General features: G+C 38.9%; 2 protein-coding genes across 6 annotated transcripts in view; one reads left to right on the plus strand and one right to left on the minus strand.

The window, feature by feature from the left end:
- PREPL (prolyl endopeptidase like) overlaps positions 1-5,040 on the plus strand; it is a 47,596-nt gene extending 42,556 nt beyond the window's left edge. For 4 of the 5 annotated variants that reach the window (XM_072635718.1, XM_072635720.1, XM_072635719.1 and 1 more), the window contains 2 exons: positions 3,687-3,769; positions 4,135-5,040. In XM_072635718.1, the coding sequence (XP_072491819.1) occupies positions 3,687-3,769; positions 4,135-4,200 (149 nt within the window). In that variant the 3' untranslated portion in view covers positions 4,201-5,040. Of the gene's footprint in view, positions 1-3,686; positions 3,772-4,134 lie in introns of those variants that run through there. The other variant, XR_011972776.1, reaches the window with a different exon arrangement.
- The window catches only part of SLC3A1 (solute carrier family 3 member 1), a 30,949-nt gene continuing 18,416 nt past the window's right edge, over positions 5,036-17,568 (minus strand). Inside the window, exons 5-10 of the mRNA XM_072635723.1 lie at positions 14,287-14,406; positions 12,597-12,721; positions 11,006-11,204; positions 8,681-8,848; positions 7,628-7,741; positions 5,036-5,665 (exon numbers count right to left, since the gene is read on the minus strand). Of these exons, the coding sequence (XP_072491824.1) occupies positions 5,225-5,665; positions 7,628-7,741; positions 8,681-8,848; positions 11,006-11,204; positions 12,597-12,721; positions 14,287-14,406 (1,167 nt within the window). The 3' untranslated portion in view covers positions 5,036-5,224. The remainder of the gene's footprint in view (positions 5,666-7,627; positions 7,742-8,680; positions 8,849-11,005; positions 11,205-12,596; positions 12,722-14,286; positions 14,407-17,568) is intronic.

A 17,568-nucleotide genomic window follows, 5' to 3' on the forward strand; every position in this document is an offset into this window, starting at 1 on the left:
GGAGAGGTGAGTGTGAGATGGAGTGAAAGAGCAGGTCATGGGTATTGGGTAGAGAACTAGGAAGTTAGTGTATTTGATTGAGCACCACTGTGATGGGTATGTATGCTGAACTCCCCTACTGTGACAGTTGTACAGCTTCATATCAGAAGGAAAGCTGCTGGCCTAGGACCTCTGCCATCAGCATGGCCATCCACCTTGCGATCCCCTGTCTTGTATTCCTTAAACCTTCTTGGCAACAACCCTGTCTCTTTTCCTTCCCTCTGGTCATATAGAAGAGTATCCCTCCTACTCACTAGGCTAAATAAATTCTTTCTGGTTTTGCTCTAGCAGTCATCAGTCTCAGAGATCTTCAGCCTCTTCCTTACAAGCGACTCTGTCCCATCTGCCTCTCACCTCAGTCACTCAGTAAGCATTTATTAGGTGACTGCTGTATGCCAGGCAGGCACTGTGCTAAGTACAAATAGAGGCAAAAAAAAACAGCCCCTGCCCTGGAGGATTCATAGGAAATCATTAACTGAGGAGGCTCTAGAATTGAGATGAGTTGGGAAAGGCTTTTCCCATAGCATGTGAGATTTTAGTTGGGACCTAAAGGAAGCCAGATGGCAAAGAGGAAGAAGGGGCATTCCATTCCAGAGAAAATGCTGGGAGCAGAGCTATAGAGTGTCTTGTTTGTGGAACAGCAAAGGAAGCCAGTGTCCCCACATGGTGGAGAGTAAGGTGTGAGGATTCAGAAGGTGGGAGAGCATACCAAGAGTGATCAGTTATGAAGGGCCTTGGATACCAAGCAGATAGTTTTGAATTTAATCCCGAAGGTGATAAGGAGCCATGGAGTTACTGAATAAGGGAATGACTGGCTCTGGTGGCCATGAGTGAAAGATGATTGGCGGGAGGAGATAAACGTGGCAGGCAGGCACACTCTCTTCAGATTCTGCTGTACCTCAGGAGCCTCCATCTCCTACCGAGGTTTTCCATTTCCTTTTATCTGTCGTCTTCCTCCACTAGACATAGGTAAGCTCCCTGAAGGCAGGGACCATTTTTATTTCTTTCTCCTTACATTTGTATTCCTGGTGCTCAGCACATGCCTGACCCCTAATTTATTTCTGTGGGAGGCAGCAGTACTGTATGCAGAGTCAGGAGGCATGGGTCTAACCCTTGTTTCTCCATTACGTGACTGCAGGAGCATCACTTACACTCTCTAAGGCCTCTTTACTCCCCTATAAATTCAGGGATTACATCAGATGACTACCAAAGTCCTCTCCAGCTCCCAGTCTGAGCGTCCTTCCCACTAAACCATGCTGCCTCCTATAGAGAAATAGAATGGTATTATCCACATTCAATTCAACAGGGATCAAGGAGATTTGGCTGTTAAACTTCTTTTAAAATTATCTACATCTGTTGCCTGTACTTCCTCATCCCCTTGCAATGAAGCTTCCGCCTTCTGCCCTCTCCTGGAATTGTCTCCTATAAACTAATGGATGTCTGTAGTAGTAACTGCTGTTCTTTAAGTTTAGTGGGATATACATGGGCAGTCTGTCCTTCATTTTCAGCTTCAGGTCCTTTGGGTTAGATTTAAAAGAATTCAGGCAAATACATTCTCACCAGCCCTTGTTAGGTACATTCCATCTTTGACCACAAGGTTAGGCCACATAAATATTCCTACATAATTTCGCATTCATGCATCAGCTTTTTGACCACCTGTTCACATCCCAAATCTCTCTGTCTTTTCTGAGTCCTTTACTTTAGATAGGTAGCAATGATTAAATTATTACCCTTCTGCCTCTAAAGGCTTCTATTCTTTGACCAAGACTTCATCTTTAGGATGCTTTCTGGATTTCTTCTGGCAGCATCAGCTGGACCCACATGAATCCCCAGAAGTGGATAGTAGTCTTCCAATTTGAAATCTTGGGAAGTACTGTCATGTCTTGGTTACATCCCCACCCCTCACAGAAAGCAAGTCCTTTTGTTGATCTAAGGTCAGCAGGTGGCTACCCTGGTATCCAGGGCAGGGTATCACCAACTACCACTGCTCATCTCTTTTTCCTACATTCCTCCCTGATTGGCCCCTTACCTGATAACATCTATGGAGAAACATGTTTCTTTGGAGAAAAAACAGCTTCCACCTCTTTAGGAGAAACTCTTATATTTGGTCCTTAGCTCCAAGTGTTCAGTGTTGCTTTTTTTAACTTGTAGCCCCCAGAGATGGGTCAGGATTCTCCTCTGCTTCTTCAGATGTCTTTTTATTTGTTTGTTTGTCTTTTAATGAGCACTTCGTTCTTTATGTTAAAATGTGTCTATTTACCTCCTTTTGTAGGAGAGTAGCCTTCACTGTGAACATAGATGTATTATGTGAAGGCAGAATGCAGATATCACATTTAAGGCATGTCACTGCAGAATTCTTCCTAACCTCTGTATTTACTGGAAGGGAGAGACTCAGTCCTTGTCTTTCATGATCATGCCTCCCCCTGCAGCGCTGCTATTGCAAACTGTTTGGGTGAGGACTCATCAAATTCTTCTCACCTCATTAACAGTTGACAGGAACACCCACTTTCTAGCCTTCTTCCCTCTTCAGCTCCTTCCTGCTTTTCAAGTCTCCTCATATTTCCTTTGTCCAAATTCAGTTATGGCCTCTTCCATAATTTCAAAACCCGCTAAATCACCTTCTCAAGTGAGCAGTGGCAGTATTAGAAAGTAGTTCCCTAAGTGATATATTTGCTTAAACCACAGTATTTTTTTTTAATAACAGCAAAGAATGAAAGGATCTGTACTTTCATCATTGTGGGAAATTCCTGTAATGGGAACTCCTTATACCAATGCACATCTGTAACTTAAGTCATAAGCCTAAGTAGATTAAGTCCTAGGGAGATGCCTGAGGAACACAGGTTAAATGATTTGCTAACCGGTGGGATTTGAATTTAGGTCTTCCTGATTCCAGGCTCAGCATTGTGTCCTTTATGCCATGCTACCTCTCAACAGAGACTCCAGATTAAATACATTTTCCATTCTTGACCTTAGAAGGCATTTGAGGAAAAATAGCACCTCTTGTTAGAGAAGTGCATCTGTGGGGTGTTGCATACATTGTTAGACATGGTTGCTGCAATGGTCATTTTGCTTGCCTGTTTTTCTTTTGTTACAAGGGAAGATTCTATGGGGAAACAGATAAAGGATGTGATTAGATTGGGAAATGACATTAAAAAACTAAAGAAATCAATTAAAACTTTTTGGAAAAGTACAGTAGCAAACCAGGCCCCAGAAGCAAATAGAAATTAGAATCCAGATTTTCTTGATTCTGTTTCCTGCCCTTCCTTCAAGGAATATTATAAGGCTGAGAACAGCAGCTACCTAGAATCCATGGACTCACAGTAGTTCCTCCATCAGGAACTTTTGACTAATTGAATGTGGTCCTAGATTCACTTTTCCATAGCTGTTTCTGTTGGGACGTGTGACATGCTGGCATCACAGAGCTTGAAAGAACAGGGGATCTTCCTCAGCTCAGTGGCAAGATTTCAGTCTAGTTAGTATATGCACCCACACCTTCAAGTGTGTAGAGAGAGCCTGCATGTCCTTCTTTACTGTTAGGGGAATAATATTAAGAGCTGAATGAGAAATTACACTATTATCTCACTACTAAAAAGCTAGTGAGCCCCTCTGGTTGTGATTTTTCTCATCTACTGATTTTGTCCTTTCAGGAAAAAAGATTCCTAAAATTATTTTAGATGTTAAGACTGGAGGAAGCCATGCCACAGCATTTTGGGAGGACTCCACAACTGAGGTATGTAGTAAATCCTCCATCAAATAAATTCACAGTTATTATTTGCAGCAAATAAGGGCCTATCCCACCAATATGAATTATTTCAGAGATGGCCTTTTCAGTCTCTTAACCTGAGGGCTACCAGTAGGAATACTCAGGGAAGAAGGTAAAAGGAGAAGGAGAAATAGAATAAGAAAGGCCAAAGGGGTGAGCAAGAACAGTGAGAAAGAGGGCCTTACATACACAGTGATGGAAGGCACTTATCGGAGGGAAAGGACTTCTGTCTGTGACTGTCCGTAACATAAGTAATCTACCTTGTTTGGAGACAGTAGTCGTGTAAGACAACTTGTAGAATGTCTCATGTGTTTAAATTTTGCTTCTTTTAGGTTGCCAAACATCTTGCTTTTCTGTACAAAGAACTTGGACTTGGTGACGCTGGTCCACTCAACTAATACCCATTTTAAGACAAGATGGATGCTGAAATATAACTCATGCAATGGCATTGAGTACTCCAGAAATGCACTAAGTTACAGTTTCATGCTGTGTTGGTGTTGGCAGAGTTCAGTATTATCAGAATGTGACATTCTTTAGAATTCTCATGCCCATCAAAAGCCTTGTCTTTGCCTAGGCTGGTACTTCACCCTCTCATCCACTGGTGTCCAGAAGCTCCTTCCCTCAAATCTCTCCCTTCTTGGCTCCAGACTTCTTTCTTAGAGCTTGGGAAGCTAACAAAAGGCAGTCTAACTTAGAACAGAGGAAAGGTTTTAAGTTTGTTTGGGTTTTTCCTATGCCTAAACTGATTGAAACCAGATAAAATCCTTCACAATGAAATTAATAAAATAAGACTCCCTGATCATGCCTCATTGATTTTTGAGGTGCATCTGGGTGGTGCAGGGAAGAGAGCATGGGATTTGGGGTCAAGAAGATAAACGCTCAGAGCCTGCCTCAGTCACTTTAATAGCTGTGTCACTTAACCTCCTCTGTAAAATGGAGGTAATAATAACACCGACCTTGCAGGATCAGATGAGATAATATCTGTAAAGCTCTTTGCTAACCTTGAAGTGCTAAACAAACGCTGTTCACAAGCCTTTTAATTTCATGGGTATAAGAACCCCTGAGGAGGAAATGACTGCAGATTGTAGTTGCTGAGGACCTGAGGGGTTGGGCCTTGCTCTTGGTCATCCAGTGACTGGGCCAGGCTCTTCTTAACTCTAAAGCCAACCCTATCCAGTGGGCCATGCTGCCTCCCTTCTCATTGAATACTGCTTCAATAAAGGACTTTTCAGGTACGATTTTCTTTTCTATTTTTATTGTGTTTTAAGAGTATTGGACAACTTTTCTAAAGCGCCTAAATTCAAGCTGTAGAAATTCTTAGGAATTATAATTGATCAGTGTTCATTAGGTTTACTAAAGTCCTTCAAGCTAAAGGTGAAGTGACTGCTTAAATCTGAGATAAAAATGACCAATGACAGCATCTTAGCAGGAACTGTGCAAGATATTTAAGAAGCTGGAATAGCATGCTTTGTTTGAAACAAGACACTTGTCTTTGAAGGCTTCTTGATGGTGTAGGAGTTTGGGCATTCTGTACTCCAGAATGAGTCCTTCCCCCTTCTCGGTTCTCACTGCAGCTGTGGCCACAGTCTCACCTCTGTTAGTGAACGTAGTACTCAGCTTTATGCTTGCTTTTGCCGGGAGTCCTATAGAAAGATCCTGCAAATTCAGCTCTCTTGTCTCTCCAAAATTCAGCACTATGGTAAAGACTTTGTCTAGACCATCGAGTTCTCTTGTGTACACCAGAACGTTAGCATCATGCCAAATGTAGCAGAACCAGCCCCGGCTCAGAAGCATCTCATTGAGACGCAAGGAACTTAATTCTTGATATAGCTTCAGGGGGGATGCCGCTTGAGTCTGCTGAACCTATTTAAAAAAAAAAAATTTGATCAGGTAAATGTAATTATAAAATTTTTAAATATTTTCTACATCTAACAGGATATACAAGGAATTTATTTTCCAAATGCATCTTGTAGTTACATTTTGAAATAAAGTATTATGGTTGTAACATGATAAATAAGTATCTTAGGAATAGAAATATGGATCCACCTTGCTTTTTCAAGCTGCTCCTTCTCTCACAGTTGCAAACTGCTCTAAGAAGAGGACTGACACCTGACATTTAGAAGAGCTTTTGAACATCATTGCATTTGATCCTCACAACATCCCTGTAGAAGGTTACTGTGGTAGGATTCATCCCTGTTTTACAAATGCAGAAACTGAGATGAAGTTTAGAAACGTTCCCATTATGAGAATCACAAGGTCCTGACTGAAGACCATCGTCCTTCCTCTACACTGTGCTGATGCTCAGTGATCTGTGACTCCCTTTACCTAATATCTCACCTGAGCCTCACCACAGATCCCCCCTGAGAGCTCATGGTCACACGGCTAATAAATGTGAGAGGTGAGATTCCAACAAGGCTTCCTGAGATGTATCGTCTCACACGCAGCTTCATTTGTTTAGAGCCTTAGCCCTCCAACCAATATCACATTTGTTGCCAAAATGGCCAGATCTTAGCTTGACTAAGACCCAAAATAAACATGAGAAAACCCTGAGAATTTCTAAACTAGGCAATGAAATTGATGACAGTGAGCTCATCAACTGCATTAACCTTTTAAAGAGAGACCTTTCTGCCGTGCCCTGAGGACTTGATAGAGAACTCTTGCAGCTAATGGATCCTGCTAGCTCCCTGAAGAAATCGTCATCAGCAGATGTAATAGTTATGATTTATGAGCATTGACCCCTAAGTCAATAAAGACCCAGGTTTCAGAGTATGGCTGTATCACTTACCAGCTGTGGGACCAAGGGCAAGCCCTTTAACTTCTCTATAAATCAGACTTATGCAGCTGGGAAGTGAAAATAATAATTTTACTAAGGATTTTGAAAGTTGTGCTTTTGGAGAGGCAACATGGTCTACTGGACATGGCCCTGGAATATAGCATCAGGATCACTAACCATAGATGGAGCCTTGAGCAAGCCTCGTAAACTCTCTTGGGCTTTGGGGCCTTCTCTTTAGATTCAATGGCCTCTGAGGCTGCTTCTGTCTGTGAATCACTTTTCTCTGTAAAATGGGAGTAGCACTTGCACAACATGTTGTATAGCACCGATGTGTGCAAAGTGATTTGTAAACCTTAAGGTGCTGTACCAATAACAGTTGTTACCTACACCTGGGAAATTTCCTGTTTAAGAAATTTTATGTCTTCATATGTAAATTTACCAAGCTTTTTATCTCTGACATTGGAAGATATTAACATCATCCCTAATGAACTACTTAAAAAGCTTTGACTCTGTGCTGCCGTAGTCACACGAAATGGCCCCCATTTTTTCACACAAATAACCTTGCTATCAAATCCAAGTACTTTTAAAGTTCTTTTTTCTACTGGTTTGGTATATGATAAGTGTAAAACAGAACTTCTACTTTCATATCACAGCTCAAAGGAATTATCGGTATGTGGCAATTCAGTGACTAGTGAAACTTACATTTCAAGATGTTAACTGTCAAGAAAGAAAAATGGTGACCTCAGAACATAAGCTTCTTGAAGTGAGGAACCGTTTTTATTTTTTGTCTTTGTATCCCCCGTGTAGGTGGAACACATTCATAAATGTTTAATAGAGGAGAAAGTTTACTACAATGAATGACTTTAAAGAATCTGGAATTACATTGTGTTTATACTCAGTAGTGGGGTGAGTGTGGAAAATTATCACCCTATTAATAACAAAGCCTAAGTTAAACCAGAAGTGACCAAGAAAAATCACATTTATGTTCACAACTAAATAAGCATTTTTGATTTTCAGAATCCATCCAATTATTTTGCAGATTTAGCACTTACATCAACATTCAGAACTTGGTAATCTGGATTAGTGGGTAGCCAGGTTTGGTTCCCATCACTAAAACCAGCATTGGAGCTGTTGTCCCACTGCATTGGTGACTTTGAAAGCAGGGTCTAAAAAGCAGACAAAAGTCAGTGTGAAATCAAATCCTAAAAATTCTCATCAACATTTCTTAATGATAATTTATAGTTAACTAGCACTACTAGGAGCTCAGTATTCATCCTCAGTTCATTCATCATTACCAGTATAGTAGTTCAGAAATATGTAGCTGCAAGTGAATTAAATTTACAAGAAATTACTTGAAATATGTAACATTTCAAGATATGTTTTAACCCATAATCTCTTGTAGCAGCATTGATCCAACCAGTTTATTGCATAAATTTTATTTCTCAGCTTTGTTGAATTTAATATTATAGACTCTAAATAACAGAAAATCCACCTTAACCAAATATTAGGAAATTGGGCTGTATGCAGTCAAAACAAGCATTCACGCTCAGCAAACAGCTGCAATGGGGACCAGTCTCTGGAATCATCTGTTTCATCTACTCTCAGACTTGAGGGTCTAGGTTCAATGTGTCTCCATCCATATAACTGTGAGGAGGTGACCTCATTTTGTACCAAGTACCACATTTGGTCATGCAGAAGAATAAAAGAATGATTTATGCCATCTGCTTTGGAAATGAAATGTGGCCAAGCAGAGATTGGAAAAAGAAACGTTTTCAGTTGACTCCTTTACAAAAGGGAGAGTACGCCCTGATACTGTCACCTTAAATTTATATCGCACTTACAGAGCACTTTGCTCCTCACAAAAGCTCTGTGAGTCAAACAGGGCAGAAATCACCCAAGTACACAGGCCTGTCAAGAGGCAGGGCCAGGGCCGGAGTCCAATGAAGTCTGAAAGCCTAATCCAGCTTACATTCCAGCAGACCTTGCTGACCCTCATAAAAGTTATGATACTGAGTTGGTGTTCACTGAACTAATAAAACATAATGTTTCTCTGGTTTAGTACACATAGGCTCACTACTGAAATGTTTAAGCTGTATTATACTTACAGTATCGTAGTTTTCATTTGTATTTGCTGCTACAATATCTTGCATTCCTATTTCTTCACCATAGTAAGTTACAGGTGTCCCAGGAAGTGTTAAGATCAGCATATTCATGATGTTGACATAGTCTTTTCCGAAACGAGAAGTTAACCGAGTAGTGTCAGGTCCTCCGATCTAAAAATTATGTATTTATAAAAATACAGTCCAAAGTACATTCTAGAATCTTGTCTCTGTCCCTATTCTCAATCAAATGTAATAACAAAAAATTCTCTTTTAGAAGAGAATTTCAGCATTCTAGAAGGATTGCATATTCAATATATACATTTTTATACATGTATGTAGATACAGATGTGTATAATAACATGTTTAGGTAACACTGGAAGAATGTAATGTGACTCTAATGTACTCTGAATGACAGATTGGAAGGTAGAAAAAAGAAAAGTAAATATTTCAGATATGAAACTCCCTATTTCTGCTACCATTAACACTGAAGAACAAGATTACCTTTATAATTACATTTTAATAGACTTAAATTCATAATTTCTCAAAAAAAAGAAATAGGTTTCTTTCTACATCCTTTTCATTATCTTGAGATTATGCAAGTTACTGCAGGCCTGTCCAAACCTTCTAGAGAAATCTTTTTCTGAACTCCAATATGTATTCAACTTCAGTCACCTCACCAAGCAACAGTAACTGACAAGTGTTACTGCCCATTATAGATTTCATTCAAATGATAAATGGGTATAATCACAGTCTGGGTTTTGTAGGGATTTTTTTTTGGGGGGGGGGGGGGGTGTTTCCCAATGTTTGGTATGCTAACCAGGCTGTATGATGAAACAACTCATTGTGTGTGGCAATTGTCATTAATGCATGTTTAAAATTAACAGCTCCTCTGTTAGCTAAGGAGTAGTAAGTCATCACCTTCTGAACAGGGCAAAGGGAGTTAAGTCCTGTGGCCAGGAACAGTGTGAAATGCTTAGAGAATTCAAAAGTAGGCAAAGAGCCTGGGGAAAGATGAAGCTGCCTGAAGCTGGTTCCTGAAGGCTGACTAAGATTCCAATGTTCTCTTTCCAGTGACATGGTCATGCTACAAACACAGCTACTAAAAAACCCAGAGGAATCAGGATAAAAATAATATAGACTTCTCAGAGGCCAGGTAGTTTCTTCAACTCAATCCTTAAAACATCCTCCCTAAAATGTTTCTTTATACTCTTACCTGTTGTTAACCATCCTTCAACTGGCTCCCCAGGAAATCGGAATCACTCTCTTTTTGGGCTAGGGGTCAGCAAACCCACCTTCCAATATTTCAACTCTAATCTATCCAGCATTTTAAAAGTACATTAGGAAACTAGAGTTAACAGTAAAAATCTAAATAAGGTACAGAAGCTTAAGATGATCAAATGTATAACCTGCCATCAGATAACCCTGCCATCAACAAAATTATACCGTGGTTGAGGAGATAAGATGAAGTTGCCAAGTTAAGTAGTAAAATACTTTTTGTTATTAACTTTATAAACAAATCAACAACAAATAAACATTTAAATATGAATTAAGTAAATCATATAGAAAACCCTAGTGGAGCCAAACAAATTGAAAACAAAATATGTTTTGTGCTTCCAATTCTGAAGTTTTCAACTAAAACAAAATATTGAAAGGACAAGAAGAGAGCAAAATACAAAAAACATCACCAAATGAGTTTAATAGAAATAACTGTCAGAGTCCAGAGGAAGGAGAGATTTGCTTTAGGCAGGGAAGGCCTTTGCAGGGGAAGTAAAATTTGTCCTTAAAAAAACCATAAATCATAAAAAAAATTAAAAAGGAGACAAAGGATAAGTAGAGAAGAGAGATGCTTTCTCTAGTCACTGTAACTTGTACTGCTCTCTTTTATGTTCTTTCTAATATTCAGTCTATAAGTTTTTTCTAGGTGTATTTTCTCCTTTGAAATCATAAACTCTGGGGTAAGTAGAGAGGAATTTCAGGTTCTGTGCTATTTTTATAGCTATATTTGTAGGTTAGATATTTAATAAATATTTCAGTGTTTATTATTTTTAAAATATTAATTCTTAAAATTATATTTCCTGTGCACCATTAGACGGTGAGCTCCTTGACAGTACGGACTTTCTTGTTTCTTTGTGTCCCCAGTGCTTATCACAGTACCTGGCCCATAGTCAGCTCTTAACAAATGCTTCTTTACAGAACAAAGTCTTTTTGGGTCTCAGGAGAATATATTATGTACAAATCCACATCTGGTATTAGGAACAAACCTCCATCAGGGCCACATTACAGAACACATAAACATGGGTATTTCCTAGGATCAAGTTGAATGCTTACCATCCAATTGGGCCACTTTCCTTCTGGCATGTTCTTCATCCAGGATGCTACTACTTCAAATACCTCAGTTCCAGAGAGAGTAGTCATTTCTGTGAGGTAAGAATTGAAGGGAAAATCTGCTTCTTGGACAAAAGGTTTTCCATAGTACATCATGGTTTCTTCAATGTCTTCCTGATTACTTGCTTCAGTTCCCATAAATCTGCAAAACGATTTTTTAAAAAGGTTTTGATTTTCCCCAATATTGGCACAGTGTTCATTTTAATTGGATAGAAAGCCTTGAATGAACTTAAGCTATATTTATATATAGTGCACAAGGTCATATGGATTTCTTACAAAGATTAGCTAGAAGCTTCATGAAAGCCAGTGAGTGGGGGAAAAAAATATGCAGTATGCCACATTCTCCAACAACTTAGAAATCATGTCGAATCGACTTTTGAAAATACCAAGCTCAAGTGCTAGATTAAAGAGCCAGAAAATGGGAAGGGAGGGGATGAATGTGATTTGATATGGTCAGCCCTCCCGACTGACTCACCAGTCCTGCCTCACAGGGTTGTCATGAGGTTCAAATGAAATCACACAGATGCTTTACAAATTTTAAAGAGGTTGCTAGGGCTCTGCTATGTTGACGATGATTAAGTCTTTCCATATATATCCTACCAACCTTAAGCGCCTCAGTCTCTCCAGAGTACATTCATTACATAAGCACTTTGCTCCTTAATATGTACTGCTGATCTGTTTTTCAGCACTCTGTATGTGTTCCAGTATCCTCCATAAATATCCATCCCCTCAGCAATGAGACTGTAAGCTTCCAGAGGGTAAGCATGTGTCTTGTTTCATTTGTAGTCCAATAGAAACTAACTGGGGACTTTATAGAAAGTGTAAATTTAATAAATGTTTTTTACTTTGTATAGATAAAGCATTCTGATTCAAAAAGACCATATAACACTATTGGTAATATAAGAAGATAAATTTGTCTACAACATACCAAATTGACATTAGATGGTAATTTTAGAACTTTGCTTTCTATAACAGATCTGCCCATTTCACCCTCCTACTCAAAAATCTTCAGTGGTCCCCTGTTGCTTCTAAGATGAAACAAAAAATTCCTTAGAGTAGCTTTTAAAGTCCTCCATATTCTGGTTTTTTCTAGTCTTGTTTCATATTACTCTAATTCATAATAACGTCCATTCCAATCAAATTGGCCTCTCAACTCTTTCCTGTACATGACATTCCGTCTTCCAGCTATGTGCCTCTGTATTCCAGAATGCACACCTTCATCCAAAGCACAGTTCAACTGATACCTCTGACAGAAGGCCTTTACCCTTTCTACCTCTTGTAATTACTCTAACCTTCTATATACTTTGAATTTACTTACCTAGGTATACATCATATCTTCTGAGTTGAATGTAAGCACCTTGAGGGCAGTGACTATTTCATTTTTATCTTTGTATCCCCAGCCTGACATACAGTAGGTACTTAATAATTGTTTGTTTAATGGAATATAATTTTTACTTCCAAATGCTACTTGATGTTAGGGGTAAATGACTGAGAAAAAAACAACAGAAATGGTGACAAAGGTATATCCTTTTACCTGTATCTCCCAGGCTCCCTGCTGTACTGGTTCATGGTCTGCCTAAAGCTGCGGAGGATGTCATGCATCCCAACCTGAGTGGTGGTGTAATCGTGATACAACTCGGAATAGTTGGTAACCAAGACCTTTGAAAATAGCACGGTCATTATCATCTCACATGCCAAATGCCTATCACTTATTGCACAAGTACACAGACTGTTCCTAAGCATTGTCCCAAAAAAGGTTTTAATTATACATAGATGTCTAGAAAAGTGACCTAATAGTGGAAGACATTTAACTGTATCATTATTAAATTAATAACAGCCAATTAGCTAAGCCTTCAATCCTCTCTGGAGAACTTGCAGTGAGAAACAAGAAAACCATATTTTCCCTCCCTACTGGTATTTCTATGAGGTCATATGAGGAGGACCTCAAACAGAGCCATGCAGAAAACTCAGTAAACCCACTCTTTTGGTAACAACCGATCACTACAGAATAGGAACTGTGTATTAGCCCAAACTACAATATTCACTGAGCAACCAATGCCAGGATGGTCTGATAAACATCTGAAATAACCCATAAGAACGTGACCCATGTTCATGTGGCCTGCAAGATCACTAGTGACAGCTATTCAAACAGGTAGGCAGGAGTGAGGCTCTCCACTGTCTTGAAATGGCATGGAAGACCAGAACCACCTAAGGGCGTGGTGGCAACCTTATGGGGTTTCTAGAATGCTACAAAGTGTACAGAGTTACCATAAACAGTAACAGTTCAATAGAAAGAATGCTGGGTGTAAAATCAGAGGTCCTAAATTTGATTTTTTCTCTACCACTGACAACTACCTACATGACCTCTCTAGACCACAGTATCCTCATCTGAAAAAAAAAAGATTGGACTAAAAGGTCTCTTCCAATTCTTCACCCTGTAATCCTACATTCTCTCATTTTCAATCATTCATTGAGATCACCACCACTGTGGTGGAATGATTTTGGAAGAAGTAGTAGTAGGTCAGTGATATCTCCACGTTTGAAAAATCTGACATTACCAAATCACAAACCTTAACAAACCATCTTTGTGAGTTGTAGCAAAAATCAAAAGAACAAAACAACCGATAGCCAACCTGTTGATGATGAAATGTCCGAATTTAGGGTAGTCCTTAGAAAAAAGACATACAGCCTGTTGTTGGACTTGGCCCCTAAACAATTCCAGTTTGATAGGAACTAAAAATGTTTGCTCTTTACTGGCATTCTATTTAAGGACCCTGGGTCACCTCCAAACAGGGAGCCATAGAATAGAATAGAACTTTAACGGAGACCTCTTAAAAATGGACATTTCACATTTATACAATTCTAAGACTCAATAAATGCTTTAGACACCTTAGCTTATTTGAGCCTTACATCTTTTATAAGGTAGGTAATCTGAGACTCAGAGCAATGATATGGATTGCCCAAAGTCAGGCACTATTAATGATGAGAGGAGACCTTGCTACCAAGTCTTCTACTTACTCATGCAGTGCTTCAACCACACCTACCATGTTCTCTGTCACATACATGTGAATCTCTTGTGGACTTTATAATAAGAAAGCCATAAAAAGTACATGATACAACAAGGAAGAACTAGGTGCAATGGATGCCCCCAAACTAAAGAAAAATCACTTCTATGGTAAGCACATTTCAAAAGAGATGGAAAATAAAAGTTTGAGATAATTTACCGGGTTTTGAGTCTTATCCACTTGAGGTTCATCTCTCAGATGTGTTGCTTCTAGAAGAAATTTAACGGCATCAAAACTAAATCCATCAACACCCTTTCCAAGCCAAAACTGCATAATTTCCTAAATGTAGGAAACACAAATGGATGGTGAACTGAATTATCAGAGAATGTTAATTTGTTATAATGCTATCTAGTTTTACCAATATATATTCTCTAATTTTGATTCAAGATTGCATTTGCCAGCTAATTTGCCATAAAATGATCCTGCCAGCTCTCTCTCTCTCTCTCTCTCTCTCTCTCTCTCTGTCTCTGTCTCTGTCTCTGTCTCTCTCTCTCTCTCTCTCTCTCTCTCTCTCTCTCTCTCTCTCTCTCTCTCTCTGTCTCTCTCTCTCTCTGTCTCTCTCTCTCTCTCTCTCTCTCTCTCTCTCTCTCTCTCTCTCTGTCTCTCTCTCTCTCTCTCTCTCTCTCTCTCACACACACACACACACACACACACACACAGCCACCAGAGTGCATTTTTTAAAATTGGAATGCATAACAGAGTGAACATAAAGAAATCTCTCCACTCTTAATGATTTTTAAAATGAGGCTTAATCTTTCCTGTCTCTCTGTCAAACCAAGTTTATCAGAAACAATGTCTATAGATTACATTATCATAATGACTTGCAACTTTAGGAGACTTCCATTACATGACCTGTAAATGAAAATTCTCCAGTCACACAGCCAAGACAAGAACAATAGCTGAAAGGCAGTGTTATTATTACCTAATAAGCATATCATTTTCTTAAAATAATGAACTTTCAAATAACTAAATACATGAAGGTAAACAGAGAAGGCTGGATAACCCAAAAGTCATTCCTATCTGGATTTGGAATGTTCTTTTGTACTTTTGATACTTTCCATCAAAATTTTTGTAATTACATTTGAGTATATGTAAGAATGCATATACGTTTCTGATCTTCAGAGAATTCACTCCAAATCAAACAATGAAGCCAACTTTTCTTTCCAGTTCAATCCATTGCTCCTGATTCTTCTCTATTGAGCCAACCAGAGATAATTCTAATTTCTTTTCCATATGACAACCTTTCACATACTTAATGACAGTTATTATGTGCCTCTTGAATATTCTCTTCTCCAAACTAATCATTCCCAGTTCCACCAACTGATTCCCATGGCCAAGGACTCACAGCCTTTTACCATTAAGTCAAGCCATTCAACCAGTTTATTTCAGTGGTTTAAAACTATCATCATTTAGTCTTTATCTCTCCATCTTTCCATGACAATTACATGAGATATATTATCAGATGCTTTGCTGACATCTAAATAAACTATGTCTACTGCATTCTCTTGATCTATCAGATCAGTAACCTTGCCCAAAAAGGAAAGACATGACTTGCACTAGACTTTGTTTTGAGTGAGGGAGGGCTATGCAGGTCACCAGCCTCACTTCTCCAGAGCCATCTGAATCCAGTGACCAGATATTCATCAGGATGACTGGAGATGACCAAGATGAGGCAATTGGATTAAGTTATTAGAATCTACTCAAACCAGCTTGGCAGAACTGACAGCTGAGTTTTCAGTATGAACATACCTCAGAAACTGAAAAATGCCAGAACTCAGGACTTGATTTGTGTGTGTTCGTCCTTTGTTGCCAAAAAAGACCATGCCATCTGAGAAATAATGACATGACTTGCACTAGACTTTGTTTTGAGTGAGGGAGGGCTATGCAGGTCACCAATTGGATTAGATTTGAAATAAGAAAAATCTAGAGCAGTCAAAGAAGTCTTCATGAGTAGATAGACCTAGAAAAATCAGTTGGATAAGTGGGGAGAAATGTTGGAAATTCCTAGGAAAGATGACATGCAGTCAAAGTCTGAAGCCAAAAAGATGCATGGCACATGCAAGAGATGGAGAAGAGACTGAAACAAGGTTCATTCATTGGTACAGATACAGGGAGCCTTCAATTTCACCCCAGAGCAGGGATTCTTGACCATTTTTTTGAGTTTTTTTGTCCCTTCTCTTTATAATGCTTTAAATGAATCAGATGAAATAGACTAGATTACAAAGAAAACCAATTCTATTGAAATACAGTTATCAAAACATTTTTTAAATTAACCCCAGAGTTAGGACCCCTGCCCTTGAACATCTGCTGTTTGTTCCACCTACAATCCACCTCTCCAAACTTCTTTTGACATAATTTTGGATTATATGCCCATCCCTTCAAGGAGGGAGGCAGAACTTTGAATAGTCCAAGGTGGGAGTTAATAAATTATGTTCAAATTTGACTTGGGAATGTATTTTTGTACTACATATGACTGAGTGGGTCACTTCAGACAAATTAATGAAAATTGGGGGAGATTGAGGGTCAACAAAAGGAAACTAACAGAACTATTCTACCCCCTTACTTAACTTTATTTCTCCAATTTCCATGTTGATTGAATAGAATACATGATCCTTCCTACTGATGCAAAGCCTAGACACACACCTGTGTTCTGTCAAATCTTCCCAAGAGGAGTGAGTTGCTTTAGATCTAGGATTTCAGAAGTGTTCTCCATAAGCCACAGGCAAGGTAAATAGAGTCAAGACAGCAACCAAGCAAATTGTACTAAGTACTATCAATGAACAGTCTGGAATAGTAAAATAAGTAATTAAATTTGGGTAGATGCTATCAAAACTGAAGACATAATTTGCCACAGATAAATAAATGGCTGGTAATCTTCAAACCACTACTAGCTGATAAGATTTGATGAAATTTTTGTTTATATCACCACCTGTCTGAACTGTAACAATAGTTATTGCTCTATTTCTGTCTGTCTTTCCTTCTCTCCTCTTCCTCTGTCTCTCATTCTGTGTCTTTCTCTCTCTCAGTCTCACTATCTCCATCTCTGTTTCTCTGTTTTCTTTTCCTTCTTTCTGTTCTCTCTCTGTCTCTTTGTCCCTCCATCTCTGTTTCACTCCATCTATTGTCTCTGTCTCAGTCTCCCTGTCTCTGTCCCTCTCTGTCTCTGCCTCAGCTTCTGTCTCTCTCTACAGTCCACCTGACAGTAAATACAACAGTCCTGGAGCCAGCAACTGTTTAAATATTCTAATCCCCCTTGGACATTAGTATTGGTTATCAGACGTTGAAAAATAAAAATAATTGTTCAAATCAAGGTTTGTGGTATTGGAGAGTGTTTTAATAGAGCTTGTTTGTTTTTTAATCAAGCTCTGGGATTAACTATTTTTAGCAATGCAACAAACAAAAACCTAAGAGTTTATTTCTGAAAACCTATTTTTAAATATC

Source organism: Notamacropus eugenii, chromosome 1 (assembly GCF_028372415.1).
Source record: "Notamacropus eugenii isolate mMacEug1 chromosome 1, mMacEug1.pri_v2, whole genome shotgun sequence".
NCBI classification, from domain to species: Eukaryota; Metazoa; Chordata; class Mammalia; order Diprotodontia; family Macropodidae; genus Notamacropus; species Notamacropus eugenii.